This window comes from Protomyctophum bolini, assembly GCF_963924005.1.
Source record: "Protomyctophum bolini genome assembly, chromosome: 1".
Taxonomy (NCBI): Eukaryota; Metazoa; Chordata; class Actinopteri; order Myctophiformes; family Myctophidae; genus Protomyctophum; species Protomyctophum bolini.
In genome coordinates, this window is record NC_137862.1 from 5,586,575 (window position 1) to 5,602,928 (window position 16,354).

Consider the following 16,354-nt stretch of genomic DNA (forward strand, 5'->3'; position numbering starts at 1 on the left):
ATACAGCTCAGGTGCTGATAATTACTAATTGGTGACATCTCATGAAAGGGACAGAGACATAATAACTGGGTTGGGCATGCATTTTCATTTTCCTACACATTTACAAACTTGATGACAAATGAGACACTTCATTAATCACTATACACACATGGATAGTGGACACACACAGTGTCTGTAAACCTCACGTGTTTGTTTTGTTCACAGGTTGAACACGACTTCACCTATCAGCCGTCCCCAACGCCCTGGGTGAGAAACACGCGCACACACACACACACACACACACACACACACACACACACACACACACACACACACACACACACACACACACAGAGACCATAAGACTGGTAGAACATTGAACAGCATTTTATTTATTTGCCAGATCGAAAATGAAGTTCCAATCAACACTACAATGGAAGAGGGAAGACCCTGGGTAAGAAACATACACGCACGCACGCACGCACACGCACACACGCACACACACACACACACACACACACACACACACACACACACACACACACACACAGAGAGACCTACCAAAGAAGACTGGTAAAACATTGAACAGCATTTTATTTCTTTGCCAGATCGAAAATGAAGTTCCAATCAGCACTACAATGGAAGAGATAAGACCATCCACAATAGAAGATCAGGTAGTCACATGGAGGGGAAATATAATCATTTATATATATTAATAAAGAATCCTTTAACTTAAGTTATGTAGAATTACAGGAAATGTGTTTAAAGCATATTCAATTTCTTTTGGAGGTCTTTGAGGCTAAGCACTGTTTTGTGTTTTAGGGGTTGATTTTATGGGTTGATTTTCAAGTTAACAGAAAGAAAAGCATTGCAAACACTAAAGGCCATAAAAATACCTTTGCGCACTCTCAGCAAAAACAATGCAGACTTTCAGACGGTTCCTGTTCTGCAGCAAGAGAAAAAAGAAAAAAGAAGAGTGACAGTATTTGTAGTTTATGTAGGAAAATATAGGAGAATTTAGGGGAAGGAGATACGAGGATGTAAGATTGTCTAGCTAGTAGCTAAGGCCTGGTTAAGTATACTGTAGCTAAGGGTTGGTTAGTCAGTGATTTCACTTAATTCAAATATCACTTATTTTTTTGTTTTGTTGTGATAATCCTCTCTACTATAGAGTGTGCTGACCATATAAGGAGTTCCTCCCTGTCCCCAGTTAACCCCTGGGGGTCAAAAAACCTTAGGTTTCTTTTGTTTTCTCTATCCTGATTGGATGAAAGCTTGTGTCCCAAGGCAAAAACGAAACCTAAGGGTTTTTGACTGAAATCACTGACACCCCCTTTAAGCACAGGTTGTTTATGGGTTTAAGGTTATGCTACAGTATATACACTGTATGGGTTAATGTTAGGTATGGGTTGGTTAAGGTTAGATATTGGTTGGTTAATGTTAGGTATGGGTTGGATAAGGTTAGATATGGGTTGGTTAATGTTAGATATGGGTTGGTTAATGTTAGGTATGGGTTGGTTAAGGTTAGATATGGGTTGGTTAAGGTTAGATATGGGTTGGTTAAGGTTAGATATGGGTTAAGGTTAGATATGGGTTGGTTAATGTTAGATATGGGTTGGTTAACGTTAGGTATGGGTTGGTTAAGGTTAGATATGGGTTGGTTAATGTTAGGTATGGGTTGGTTAAGGTTAGATATTTAGTTAGTAGTTAGATGTATTTAGTATCCTACTATAAATGTGCCACGTCTCTGTGTGCGTGCATGTGTGTGTGTGTGTGTGTGTGTGTGTGTGTGTGTGTGTGTGTGTGTGTGTGTGTGTGTGTGTGTGTGTGTGTGTGTGTGTGTGTGTGCGCGTGCGTGTGTACGTGTATGGTTGTAATGCACGTAACTCGAGAACCGTTTTCCCTAGTGTGTCATAATAAAAGCAGGACTAACCTGATGAGTCCTGCAGGTTCCAGAGAGGCCGGTCACCGTTCATGCTCAGTCAGCTGCCACAGGCAACATGTCTTCTTCCTCATCCGCCTCCTCCTCCTCCTCCTCCTCGTCCTCCTCGTCCTCATCATCCTCCTCCTCCTCCTCCTCCTCCTCCTCGTCATCATCATCACAGTCAGACCAGAGTCTGTCCTCAGAGGTAAAAGTCACATGACTAATATGGCTGAAATGATCAATTATTTATGTCCCGATTAGTTTACTCTATTAATGTTTTTAAAGGTTTTATATATCAATGAATCAGTTAACAACTTAAACAACTTAATTTTGTACTTTGGCGAATCGTTGCACAACAGTGTCATGCAAAGATTGTGACAATAAAGCTCATAACACGTCACAAGTTTGTAGATTAACTATATTAACTTTTTTTAACGTGTCATTTTTTTGCAACGTTTCACCTATAATATAATATATAAGAAATAATAATTGATTATTTTTATTAAATTATTTATATTTTTTATAATCTATTAAATCTAGCCTATTATTTTGATAGTAGGTAAACCGATTAAGTCTACTATATTACCAAATGTACAACTAGCTCACCTTTGCTAGACAGGTGAGTCTGCGTCTGTGTTTTGTGAGTATTCATGATGTGTGTGTGTGTGTTGTGTGTTGTTTCAGAGTCTAGAACACCAGATACCTGGCCAGTCAACTCACCAGATCCCTGGTCAGTCAACTCACCAGATCCCTGGTCAGTCAACTCACCAGATACCTGGTCAGACAACTCACCAGATCCCTGGTCAGACAACTCACCAGATCCCTGGTCAGACAACTCACCAGATCCCTGGTCAGACAACTCACCAGATCCCTGGTCAGACAACTCACCAGTCAACTCACCAGATACCTGGTCAGACAACTCACCAGTCAACTCACCAGTACCCTGGTCAGTCAACTCACCAGTACCCTGGTCAGTCAACTCACCAGATCCCTGGTCAGACAACTCACCAGTCAACTCACCAGTACCCTGGTCAGTCAACTCACCAGTCAACTCACCAGTCAACTCACCAGTCAACTCAACCTCAACTCTACAATCTGGAAGACAACCCAGAGAACGCAGTAAGACATGCACCCCCCCCACGCATGCAGTTTACTAGCTGTTATTATTTTAACCTGTTTAGCTAATGATCCTCGTATCCTGTTTGTGTCATTTCCTCTAGGCCTTTGAACAGACAGACTTGTCTCTGGAGGTGAGCTGTCAATCAAATCAAATATTCATAATTATAATAATTAACCGGAAAAGCGGTTGAAGATGGATGGATCATAAATAAACAAAAACAGTATTGGATTGTATTGTAATATTTTAGTTCTCTTTTTAGTAAAACCCTACTTCATCATACAAGTGTATATCTGGCAAAAGTAGCAAAGAAACATTTTGACAGTGACTGTCTGTGGGTTCTATAAATATTAAGAGCTTATGATTAAATAATATACATTGGATTGGAACACAGGCTATTTATTCTCCGTTCGCTGAAAAGTAACAGTTTTGGACATACTGTACATATTTCCCAACTGATGGCAATGATATGTATAACAAAATGTGAAAGATGTTTTCAATAGAACAATTGATATGTCTATATTTGACTAACGTCAGAGTGTGGAGCAAGTCCAATCCAATCCAGATGTGGTCCGGTACAGTGCGTCCAATTCCGCCACCGGTCAGGTGCCGGAGTGGAGTCTGTTGAGAGCTGGACCGGAGTCTGACACACAGACAACAGACAACAGCCTGGAGAGCAAAGAGAACAGCCGCAGGGTGAGAATTCACGCACGCACGCACGCACACACACACGCACGCACACACGCACGGACAACACATGCACGCACACACGCACGCACGGACACACGCACACACACACACACACACACACACACACACACACACACACACACACACACACACACACACACACACACCATTTAGAATCCATACTATCCATACTATATTATACTGTGTGTAAACAGTAAACAGAATTGAAACTTGAGTCGTGATGGGCCTCTATTTCTACATCACTGTGGTTACAACTCACCTCTCTATTTCTACCATTAAATGTGACCATCACTGTGGTTACAACTCACCTCTCTCTATTTCTACCCTTAAATGTGATCATCACTGTGGTTACAACTCACCTCTCTCGCTCCCAGGGCCTGATGTTGACCTATCAGCTTCTGAGAAGTCCACTCATGAACACAGCAGTGGAGCCAGAGGATACTCCTGTCAACCAATTGGAGGACATCGTTGAGAAGGGGGCGTCTCTGACCAGTGATCTACCGGAAGATAACCACCACCACAGTAACCAGCATGGTTACGAGGAGGGTCTGGAGCTAGGGCTGTGATTGGTTACGAGGAGGGTCTGGAGCTGTGATTGGTTACGAGGAGGGTCTGGAGCTGTGATTGACAGCTGTCTCTCCACTGGGTGATCACTTATAATCCTATAATATGGTTTAAAGTTAAACCAGTGATGTACAGTTTGTACACGTGCTCTGTGCTCAAGTTCCCCCCCTTTACTTTACTCTTTTTGTTTTATGGCATGGTGAATCCTCAGGTTCATGTAGCCTGGCATGGTGAATCCTCAGGTTCGTGTAGCCTGGCATGGTGAATCCTCAGGTCAGGTTCATGTAGCCTGGCATGGCATGGTGAATCCTCAGGTTCATGTAGCCTGGCATGGTGAATCCTCAGGTTCGTGTAGCCTGGCATGGTGAATCCTCAGGTCAGGTTCATGTAGCCTGGCATGGTGAATCCTCAGGTCAACACTCAGGTTCATGTAGCCTGGCATGGTGAATCGCTGTAAGCACTGGACCAGGGCATGGTGAATCCCCAGGTCAACTCACAGGCTAGGTTTGCTGCATGTCACTCCCTCAGTCTGTTTCCTGTCCCTCTACGCTGTAAATATCAAGAAAAGCGTGATTTGTTTTTATGACATCAGGAAACTTCAGTATGTTTGCTAAAAATGTTACTGGTATGTAGTGGATCCTCTCAAATCATCATGTCATTGTCTCTTTATTATCCATCTTTCAATTTTTTTTTACATATGTAACCATGTTCTTTTAAGCTTAAAGACATTTAAAAATCTAGTTTTATCACAGCTGTATTAAAATGCGTGTGTAGTGCTTATATTTATGAATAAAGGGTGCGTTTATGTGAGACTGTCTTTCTTTATTATAATTAATGATCAATGAACTGTTTGTTAAAAATCGACAAATGTTAAAATATACTCACATATCACTCTTACCCATTGCAAAGACTTTAAATGTTTGTGAGCCTCAGACTTGGACTGGACTCCAGTAGTTCTCAAAGTGGGGTCTGGGGACCCCTAGAGGTCCTTGAGGGCGTTATTCTAGAACCAAATGCAGTTCTATAACTCAAGGGTGTACAGTTCACAACTCAGAGTTATAGGGTTCTGTGACATAATTAATAGTAAATTGGGGGTTCCTGAAATTGTCTTATTAGTCCATTTGTGTTTGTCTCTTGGCAAAAGGGAATGGATGGCTGGATGTTCATGAAACATTGAGGAAACACTGCCCCTAGGGGGTTATTAATTTTAGGATCAAAAAGGTCAAAGGACAGTCACAATCAAGGGCAAGGATTAAATGACTGTAAATGTGGAGAAGGCATAGCTGGACAGTTGTGATATTGGTGTAAGCTTTTGTTTCTACAACATATTCCACTGATTGTTGGTACTGTAGCAGTTCCTGTTTTCTTTTCTCGTTTAATCTGTAAAGTGAAAGGTTCCATTTTCCACTTGTATTTATTTGTAGTCATTTCTGACTGTACAGCTTTCCCCCTTTCATTACTTAAGTTTAAATAACTCCAATTCAAGGAGTTAAGGACTGTGGAAATTGAAATGCTCCAGACACAATGTCAATGTGTAAAGTTTAGCTTTAAATTACACAAAAAAGAGAGAATGAGAGAATGATACATTAAACAAGACATTAAACATTGCATTTTCATATGAAACAATTTTTATTGAACACAATTATTCATGTTTCACTATGATGAACTCTGGGTTTGCTGGTTATGGTTTATTAAGATATGACTTCTGATAAAGTCCATGCACTTATTTGCTGATGGGAAATAATTTTAGGAGAACGCATGGAACATTTTCTCCACAATGATCGAATTTGACCAGGGACAAATTAAATATTAGTCAAGGATTTGTAGGGCTATATGCTAATGCCTAATTTACGCTTTGTTTGTGACACCGTGCCATCGCTCGCCGAAAACAGCTGACCCGCAAGCTGACAACACGTCACGCATTTGGCTAGGCCAGTAATTGTCGGCGAGCGACGCACTCGTGAGACGAACTACGAATTTGGCTTAAGACCACATTCTCCAAGCAAGATGAGACGAAGATTTCTTTACAACAGCAAAGTCAACACTGGTAAAAGACAGACGATACAATCAGGGACAACAACGATAAAGGGCAAAACTAGGTTGCTCAGTGCAACACCTTTTAACATCTACTGACATTCCCATGGTAGGCAGTTTTTTGAGGTAATGCAATGAGGGGGTGGATTGGCAAATAGTACCGAAAAACAAAATTATAAACAGTAGCGAATCAATATTGAAAGCAAAAATTAGCTACGTTGAACAAGGTACAAATATAATTGTAAGCAAAAAATATATCACATGCTCAGCCTATCTTAAAGTGACTCTCAACCAGTGATGTTGGGATTCAAAAAAATGGGCCGCAAGATGCTCAGAGATGGGACAAAAAACACAATTCTAATACAGGGACATTGTGTATCGACTATATACAATATTTTATAAATCGGGCCCCGACTCTCTACTCTTAAAGTTGGACCAGTTGAAACCAGATCTGTGCTTTAACTACATGAACCCTAGCATCCCTATTTTTTTTATTAGAAAACAGCAGATCGGCTAGATCGGCTGTTTCCGCTTAAGAGACTTGGTGTAGAGGGGAAAAAAGGAGCCGATCAGGTATAGACCTGCTGGACACTGATCAACTAATTATATATTAAGGTTCAAGTAGTTAAAAACACACTGGCTGGCTACTTGGAAAGTAAAAGTAAAAAAATCAAATTTTAAAGGCAGATTAGAAGTTTCTACTTTATTAAAACTCTATGTGGGTTAGTTCTAAATGCTTTATAAAAACACGAAACAAAAACAAACCTGTTGAAATCAATGCAAAAAAACACATAAGCAAAGTTGTAAGTGTACAATGTCTGGTCCAGTGTGCTCTACTCATTTCAAGTTTATTACAAAACAGCATTCTTGGCCCTGAAAGCGACTCAGTGAACTACGAGTGCTTTTCAGAATAAGAGTGAACATATTTATTTTTTTTGGTAGTTTTTTTTTTTTTGTAGTTTTCTTTTTCTTTTGCCTTGCTATCTCTCCACCTGTCGTTTGAATGAAAAGCCTCTGATATTTCAGAACGGAAACAAGAGAAAAGTTCAGAAATTCTCCACCAGAGTGGCCCAGCCACCATGACCTCCCGTTTAAAAAAAAAAAAACAATAAATACAGGCATCTGAATGAGCTAAAACAGCAAAAATACTTGTGAAAGTATACACACACATCTGACCAAATATCATGAGCTGTTCTAAACCCACTTTAGCTAACAGTGCAAGAGTATGGCAGGCAATGGATAGCAGTGCTTTCATAAAAAAAAAAAAAGAAAAAGAAAGAAAAGAAAGAAAACGAAACAGCGAAAAACAAAAATAGATTTATGTACAAAATGAAAAAAGCAGTGGTTTCATATTTTGGTCCTGTGTCTGTTACAGACATGAACTGCTCTTGAAAAATGAACAAACAGTAGTTTCCACAACATCCTGGCGGCCTGTGAGAGAGAAATGAAAGAACATTTAATGTACACTGGGTTCCAGGTCATTATTACCCCACACAGCTACTGCTGTTGTCCTGCAATGTCCCCTTATCATTCACTAAACTCACCCCACAGGGCCCACACAGCTACTGCTGTTGTCCTGCTCAACGTCCCCTTATCGTTCACTAAACTCACCCCACACAGCTACTGCTGTTGTCCTGCAACGTCCCCTTATCATTCACTAAACTCACCCCACACAGCTACTGCTGTTGTCCTGCAACGTCCCCTTATCATTCACTAAACTCACCCCACACAGCTACTGCTGTTGTCCTGCTCAACGTCCCCTTATCGTTCACTAAACTCACCCCACACAGCTACTGCTGTTGTCCTGCTCAACGTCTCCTTATCATTCACTAAACTCACCCCACACAGCTACTGCTTTTGTCCTGCAACGTCCCCTTATCATTCACTAAACTCACCCCACACAGCTACTGCTGTTGTCCTGCGATGTCCCCTTATCGTTCACTAAACTCACCCCACACAGCTACTGCTGTTGTCCTGCAACGTCCCCTTATCATTCACTATAAACTCACCCCACACAGCTACTGCTGTTGTCCTGCAACGTCCCCTTATCATTCACTAAACTCACCCCACATAGCTGGCAGGTCTTTTGTACTACTGAATCTGCAGTGGACTACTGAATCAAAGTGTGTGTTCATTTTGTTACTGTAGGTTTTACTCGAACTGGCGCAATTTTTTTCAACAGTGTGAAAAGCATGGAAAGGGCTGATGGATCAGCAACGTCACTACATCAGAGCTGACATTATGAAATACGAGTCAAACGGGAGTCTGAGGCTAGACTGACAGCATGGGAGTGACAAAACAAATTCACGGAACACAGCGAATCAGGCTGGAAAGTGGAAACCAGGCTAGGTAAATGCCAAATGGTGCATACTGAGGATATTACAGGGTAGAATGGGGTCCCAGAGATAGAAGTGGGGGGTTCCTGGCCTAATGCATATCAAACTTTGGGTGCCTGAAATAAAATAAAAGGTTGAGAATAACCAAACTAAACCACATTGGCATGCCAATGCTTCAACGTTATTACTGTAGTCATCAGTAATGAGTCCATCTCTAGTTTCACAGTGAGCAGCGGTGTGTTGTAGTAGTTCAGCAGACTGACTGGAATTGCATTAGTATGATGCATTTTGAGCACTGTGCACAAACCCTCTGGGCTCCGTCTAAACTAAAGGGACACTCACTCAGCGTAGTTTTTAATTGTCTAAAATGGGAGGGCTGTATTTTTTTGAAACACCAGCAGGATGACACACCTCTGAGCGTGTTTGGCATTTTTATCTGCTTGCCGAGAGCTGAAATATTTTCAACTTGGCCGCTTGCACGCGGGAAAAACAAAGTGTCTGGGTGGACGCTGGAATGAGCTCAAGCTGCAGCAGCAGGACAGGGGAGAGGGGCGTGGTGACCGGACTGACAGACACAGCAGTTGTTTGACCTGTATGTCCAGTAAGAGAAGCAGGACTCTAGCTTTCAAACAAACCAAGCCATACTTTATACTTTTTTACTTACAAGCTCATGTGATGCATTGTGAAGTTTATAGATATTCTATTCTAGGGTCCATTATTCTCGCCGAAAATGAATGTGCTCTTATCAGATTATTTCCAGAGCACAGTGACATTCCCTGTTGTAATATACTGAATAGGCTAGTGTAATATTGTTGAGCATTCTCAGAGTGCTAGATGTCTCACTACAATCTTTGCATGAGACATTTTGGAAATGTATGTTTCATCCTTTAAATAAATACAATTATCGGTAGCAATCTGTGGTAAAAAGGTAGCAATATCTTCTTCCTTTCTACTACACTGCGTTTGAGCTGCTTCTGTCAACTTAAGTCCCTTTACTTTACACTAGCATTACCGGGAGGAATCAATTGATCCGCCTGGGCAGGTAAAACCTGCAAGGACTGCATTAAACAGAGTGTAAGCTGAGCTTCCATGACTGTGTGGTAAAAAAAAAAAGTCAAGCCTGCAATAACGTGCTGCTTGCTGAATCCCCGATAAGACTTGGCAGCCTGTCTCACCTGGTCGGTTATAACTGAGAACCTTCCGATCCGCTGTGGCAGTACCCGCCTTTAGATTTCATTTGGGCCTGAACAAGATCCACCTGCACAGACACACACAAGACATGATTACCGAAAACTGGACATAATTCACTGTACCATTCTGTATCACTCTTAACCCATTTTTGTCGGGAAAAATCAAAGAACGACTGACATAGAAACATAGCTTTTTCAGAAAAATGTCATTTTCAAACAGACATTTTTAGAATCTGATCTCAGGTCAGAATGGGTTAAGAGAAGTCTGGATTGTACTAAGGTTGGGCAATTAACCAAAAATGTTTCATTTTTTTTAATAATCATTCATTAACCCATTCTGACCGGGAACCCGTTTTGGTGTTAGCATCATGTTATGCTTTAGCTATTGAAAAATAGCAGATCTACAAGCTCATAGCGCGCCACCGAGTGGCGCGCTATGAGCTTGTAGGTCTGCTATTTTTGAAAAATTGAAGAACGACTGACATTTTTAGAATCTGATCTCAGGTCAGAATGGGATAATCAGACCAGTGTGTGTCCAGTGGAAACCTCGTATGAATCTGATCTCAGGTCAGAATGGGTTAATGGTAATAGAGGCATAGGGCCGATTCACACTCCTATTTTAGAGCCGAATAAAAGTGGGTTCGGCTCTGTAGAGAGCCTACAATGTGACGTCATTTGGCTCTGTAGAGAGCCTACAATGTGACGTCATTTAAGGTTCGGGGGGGGGGGGGGGGGGGGGGGGTAACATCCTAAAGTCGACTCTTCGGTGCTACAGAAAATCTCTGACGAGCCGAAATCATTTCGGCACTACAGCGCCGAAACAGCGGTAAAATAATAGGAGTATGAATCGGCCCGGCTTACGTTTAAAAGAGCTCTTATCGTGTGGGGTTGTACGTACGGATGCCAGGCCCATGCCCATGTCCCCTGAGCCCACGTGTGTGGTGTGAACAAAGTTTGTTGGCTCCCCGATCATGGAACGATCTATTCGCCGCCGCCTCTTCTAACAAAACAAAAACAAAACAAAAGGAGGAAAGTTGTTTAGTACGGATAATAGTGCATCAGCAGAAAACAGTTCAACCACAAATAGCCGATCTATAAGTTCACACGTATTGTGCCAAAAATAGGGATGTCATGTGGTTACGTGAAATTAACATCTCACCCGTTTTCTGCACATTGACATTTATAACTCTACAATATTTACATGACACCGCATTGATCACACCGCCTTGAAAAGAGGGATGCAATTAACTAAAGAAACACGTCATTCACTGGTGGTGACCCTGAAGCTATTGTATGGAAAGAAATGCACAGAATGAGACACACACATTCTATGCACTCATGACGGTCTTGTGCCTGTAATGTAGTCACCATGTAGACATCCATCCTACCCTCCCTGACAACAACAACGGCTTGTCCAATGTCACAATGTTCAGCAATACACAATGATGGAATTTGTTTTGTTCTGTCATGTGGATGTGGCTGAGGCACTGAGGCTCCCACACCAACGTCGTAGGACACTGAGGTTGAATAAAGTAAATAAAAAAACTTTGTTTTTCAGGCCTCCAATTTCACTGGCAGGCTAGGGATTCTGCACATGTGGTGCTGAGGGGCTCACCTGAAATAGCTTGCCCACCATTAAATTATAGCACAGGGAACCACTGAACCCCACGTGAGTCCCCCAAGGACTCCATTATAGTACTATACTATACGTACTATAGAGCGCCGCAGTCCCCGCCCCCTTTCAGAAAGCGAGTGGCCCAGGAAGTGGAAGCCCCATGCATTCTGCCATCGGCACTTTTAATATAATTTATTTAAAGACGGTTACGCCGCGGACAAAGCCAATTCGGATCGTGACGAATCATGACAATGAACACAATATTTTGGGACGATCAAATCATTAGAAAGAAGAAAAGAAAGTAAGGAGACAACACTATTTGTTTTATTTTTCGTCTTATAAATTATTTGATCGGCCCAAAATATTGTGTTCATTGTCATGATTCGTCACGATCCGAATTGGCTTTGTCCGCGGCGTAACCGTCTTTAAATAAATTATATTAAAAGTGCCGATGGCAGAATGCATGGGGCTTTCACTTCCTGGGCCACTCGCTTTCTGAAAGGGGGCGGGGACTGCGGCGCTCTATACAAGCTCCCACTGTACCTTCGTCAGGCAGCCTCTGTAGACATTTTTAAAGCTCAGCTCAAGACCCACTTCTACAACATTGCTTTTAATTGATCTTTTATTTTTTATTTTTGTTATTCATGTCCTCACTGTATTGCATTACTGCTTGTTTTTAATGTTGTTGCCTTGCTTTTCTTTTATTCTCCATTTTTCTGTAAAGCACTTTGAGCTGCATTTCATGTCACGAAAGGTGCTATACAAATAAAGTTTTATTATTATTATACTTCCTATGTCCAGCTTTCAGTGTGCGTGTGTAAACACAAACTTTTCCTAACACAAACATTAAATGCCATTGATAATGAATGGCCATTTTTTTGAGTGTGTAAACACAAACATTGAAGCCAAATGTGAGGACGCAAATTGTGATTGGCCGGAATGAGATCATGTATGATGATAAGAGCGCCCCCTCACTTCACACGGGTGTGATTTTTCACTCTACACGCGCTGAAATTAGCCTATGAGCTCGTAGTCGTAGATGGGATACTTTCGCCAAATGTTGTACACCACAGAATAGGGACACTAGGGTTCAAGTGGTTAAACTCAAACGGTTTGACCCCCTCGCCCCTCGTCCAAAGAAACCCCCTGTAGTACTCACCGGTTGAGGCTGTTCTGCAATACAGCAGCTGAAACACACCCAGAACTCGGTCATTCTGAGGACAACAAAGAGGCGACAGCAACTTCCTCTGTCGCTGCACTTTACTCCTTCGGTCTTCCTGTTCACAGTTAGCAGTGACACAAACACACTCTGCAGGAAGCTGGTGACAGACAGACAGACCGCTGGGTGGTGGGGTGGGGTGGGGTGGTGGGGGGGGGGGGCACTCGACACTCCTTCACAACCTCAGGGAACACACTCCTGTTGGACAAGAGCAGAACAACAACTTCAAAATCAGTGATGGAAATTACATTGACTCAAGTACTAATAATAATGAATTGCAGTTTTATAGCGCGTTTCCAAGTGCTCAAAGCGCTTTACAATGGTTCATTCATTCATACATTGGGAGGTGAAGCGGCGAACAGTCGACACCAGCGTCCTCACTTCCCACATTCACACACCAATGGTGGCAAGCTCACACCGACCAACTCATTGGAGGCAGTGTAGGGTTCAGTGTCTTGCCCAAGGACATGTCGACATGTAGACAGGAGGAGCCGGGATTCGAACCGCCGACCCAGGGATCATTGGACGACCTGCTCTACCTCCTGAGCCAAGTACTGTATCTTTACGTCAAAATGTATCATACCTTATACCTTATAAGCCTGATTGGCCTACCGACACTGCCCTTCTAGCCCCCATGGTCTCACCAGACTGTCCTCTGATACGCCAGGTTACTCCGTGGTGGGAAATAATACAAGTATAAAATAAAATAAATAAAATAAGTACAAGAGAATGGCAGATTTTTGTAGAAAAGGCAAACTAATGACTAAACTTGTGCCGTTTGCTTTGATTGAATGTACTATGGTTGGATTTGGCTGTGTTATAAATGAAAGTGTTAGTGTTAAACTAAATACTATTATACTAAAAAAAGATCAGGGGAAAAGGGTCACATTATTACAAGAACTTTTTACACTACAATAATGTTTCAAGTTTACACATGTGTATGCAAATAAACAGGCCAACGGCATAAACAATAAAAGTTACAGTCGCACATGCCAAGCTGTCATTCTCTTGTATTATATTGCACTTGTATTATTTATTTCCCACCACAGAGTAACCTCACGGCAGACTATCCTCCACCTCGGAGGAAACTCTGGTAAGGCCGACAGTGTCTGTAGGCCAATCAGAGGCAGGCGGGGGCCGGGGCGTTAACATGTCTATGCTCGGACGTAGAATTGATATAAGCGTCCCAAACTAGTGAAAATAGCAGATGTATAAGCTCACAGTGAGGAGCTTCGCGCTGTGTTGCGACCTTGCAGATCTGCCATTTTCACTGCGGTGTGAATGAAATGTATACTTGTCAATGCTCAAACCACAGTGTGAGTGAATGGTAAGCGTTTCTTAAATTGAGGAAGTAGTTCTAGAATTTCCCCTGGAGATCAATAAAGTATATCCATCTTGTTTATGTCTGCACGGTACGGTAGGTTGTGTAGTTTCCTTGTTTAGGAGGTGCAAACTCCTACTGCGGTCTCAAAGCCACATGATGAGATGTCTCAACACAAAAGGAAGAACATCTTTGGTCGGAAGCACTGATGACACAATTGATTGAAAAAATGATATGCATTTTTCCGCAGACGCCCATCTGAACATATGTTGTGCCAGGGGAGGGAAGGAACCCCATTACAGAACATCTCAAAGTTTTACAAAAATAGCCAGTCTGCAAGACTGTCACACCGTGTCGTGAATAGCTGTCAACCGGAGACTTTGAGAGCCTCTGCTAAGTCCCAGAGGCCGATTCTACAAAATGCCTACTATATCAGATGTGAAAGTTATATAGTGCCATTTTTGAAAAGCCAACACAAAGATCTAAAATATCACAGATGCTTTCCTGGTTTTAATTTGTTATAATCATCTCAGGCCACTTACTAACTAAACATGACATTTTCCCAAACAATTCCACCACTTAAGTTTTTTCCACTCTAGACTTGAGCTGTTGGATGATAACATGCATTATTGTGAGAATAGATTTGAGAGCAGTAGATGTGTTGATCCCAAAACAAGACCTGTGTGGGGGAGACATTCTTACTCTTCAAGGTTTTTAAGTGACATGTTACTATGATTAGAACATGTAGTTTGCAGTATTTATATCCTTGTGAGTCAGTTAAGTCAGCTACCTGCAGCAATGTCACTTAATCTGCCAGTAATCTGTGCAAGAATATAAATACAGCATGAGTTATGTCGTTATTATGATAAACCACGACAGTGCTAAATGCTTTAGTGAAGGAGCAGAGGGGTTTACAAAAAATTTCATTTCATTATTATAATTGATGAGTAATCAATCCCTATTTTGGACACGTCATAGATAAAAAGTAAAATAACAAAAAATAACAGATCTACAAGCTTTCATTTTTTGTGCGAAAAAAGTATACAAAAACATATTGCAGTAAGTGGTTGGTTATCTATATATGATTCATTGAAAATGTCTGTAGATAACGGATGACTAATACATCAGATTAGATACATTTAATATAGTAAATGCTACTTAGCCAGTATAACAAACATTGGCTTGTCTAAGTATGAATCATTAATAAATGAGAGCAAACATTCTGCATCAGAACGTTTTGGGAGAAAACTCATGTTTGCAGTAAATTAGATTTAAAGGTTAATTCTTGCCCTGTGACTGTACGCGAGGCTGCATCACACAGAGACAAGGGGAAGCTGTCACAATGAGCAGAATGAGGACACACCTCACTTTCATTCACACACACAATAAAACCAACCGATTCTCCACTCGCATGTCATCATCTAAACATATGTGAAAAATAATTGTGTTAAATCATAGAATGTGTATGTGTGATCAAACCTCATCGGTATTTACAAACAAAAAAAAATCACGTACGTTACGTAACTTAACTACGGCCCCCGGTTCCTTATTGGCTTTATTTCACGAGTCTAACGATCGGGTTGCATTCCGATCGTTACTCTTTTACTGTAAATGTACCGGTAGGTTATTTTAAACGCTGTTGGAGTGTTGGGTCTGCTGTGGTTTAGACACAGGGATCCGGCCCGATGTTATCAATCAAACAGCAGCTAGCCGTTAGCATGTTAGCGTCAAACTGTCAGCTGGAGACTACGAACCATGACACCGAGGATGACAGAGTGACGTCGAGCAAAATGAGGAAGTGTAGTGTATGTATAGCCTGCGATCGTAGCAGCTGTGATTATTATTACACAAAATTATGTACATATTTTAATACGTATTTTTTTATCGACACTCACTTCTGAGTAAATAGTGACGTTCTAAATAAATGTGTAATTATTTTAACAAATTTGTAACTTCAATCTTCAACCACTTGGAACAGAAATTGCTTGTCAGTCAGTCACGTCAATTTTTCATCCTTTAGTATCTTCCAGTCTGGCAGCTGCTATAGCATTATGCTAACGAGCTAGCTCCTTTAAAAAAAAACTACAATCTGGACGTGTTGTAAAATAACATGTTGTTGGAATAATACTAGTAATGCTAATAGTGTGTGCGTGCAGTGATCAGTGCACTATAGTAATAATAAGTCACTCACCTCTGGGTGGACGTGATGAAGGGAGTATGAGGTGATGAAGGGAGTATAAGGTGATGAAGGGAGAGGCTCTCTGAGCGAAATGAACAGAACATCAGGAACTAACTGCTCTCGGACTGACGGCGCACCGTGATGACGTGACGAACTCACTCTGAC

General features: G+C 41.5%; 2 protein-coding genes across 7 annotated transcripts in view; one reads left to right on the forward strand and one right to left on the reverse strand.

The window, feature by feature from the left end:
* Positions 1-5,283, forward strand: part of LOC308313040 (uncharacterized protein) — a 6,773-nt gene extending 1,490 nt beyond the window's left edge. For 2 of the 5 annotated variants that reach the window (XM_080759909.1, XM_080759910.1), the window contains 8 exons: positions 205-246; positions 383-433; positions 588-653; positions 1,929-2,108; positions 2,588-3,022; positions 3,124-3,153; positions 3,558-3,716; positions 4,106-5,283. In XM_080759909.1, the coding sequence (XP_080616035.1) occupies positions 205-246; positions 383-433; positions 588-653; positions 1,929-2,108; positions 2,588-3,022; positions 3,124-3,153; positions 3,558-3,716; positions 4,106-4,297 (1,155 nt within the window). In that variant the 3' untranslated portion in view covers positions 4,298-5,283. The remainder of the gene's footprint in view (positions 1-204; positions 247-382; positions 434-587; positions 654-1,928; positions 2,109-2,587; positions 3,023-3,123; positions 3,154-3,557; positions 3,717-4,105) is intronic. The other 3 variants (XR_013963835.1, XR_013963836.1, XM_080759911.1) reach the window with 3 other exon arrangements.
* Positions 5,284-7,630: 2,347 nt separating this feature from the next.
* cdc42se2 (CDC42 small effector 2) lies at positions 7,631-16,321 on the reverse strand. 2 transcript variants are annotated; one of them, XR_013963908.1, is made up of 5 exons: positions 16,202-16,321; positions 12,630-12,887; positions 10,717-10,855; positions 9,841-9,923; positions 7,631-7,760 (listed from the first exon to the last, which is right to left on the reverse strand). XR_013963908.1 is itself a non-coding variant. In XM_080760946.1 (5 exons), exons 2-4 carry the CDS (start codon positions 12,681-12,683, stop codon positions 9,849-9,851), a joined length of 231 nt encoding a protein of 76 aa, XP_080617072.1. In that variant the 5' UTR covers positions 12,684-12,887; positions 16,202-16,318; the 3' UTR covers positions 7,631-7,760; positions 9,841-9,848. The 2 variants fall into 2 exon arrangements, 1 of the variants encoding a protein (XP_080617072.1); XM_080760946.1 differs by having other exon boundaries at positions 10,754-10,855; positions 16,202-16,318.
* Between the last annotated feature and the right edge of the window lie 33 nt (positions 16,322-16,354).

What these genes read in the sequence shown, in the direction of transcription:
- cdc42se2 (XM_080760946.1), bottom strand. Translation starts at nt 12,683, where the DNA reads ATGACCGAGTTCTGGGTGTGTTTCAGCTGCTGTATTGCAGAACAGCCT. An exon ending in TTGCAGAACAGCCTCAACCG is followed by an intron (nt 10,856 to 12,629) that starts GTGAGTACTACA and finishes TTGTTTTGTTAG; the next exon opens with AAGAGGCGGCGGCGAATAGA. An exon ending in TGGGCATGGGCCTGGCATCC is followed by an intron (nt 9,924 to 10,753) that starts GTACGTACAACC and finishes GTGTCTGTGCAG; the next exon opens with GTGGATCTTGTTCAGGCCCA.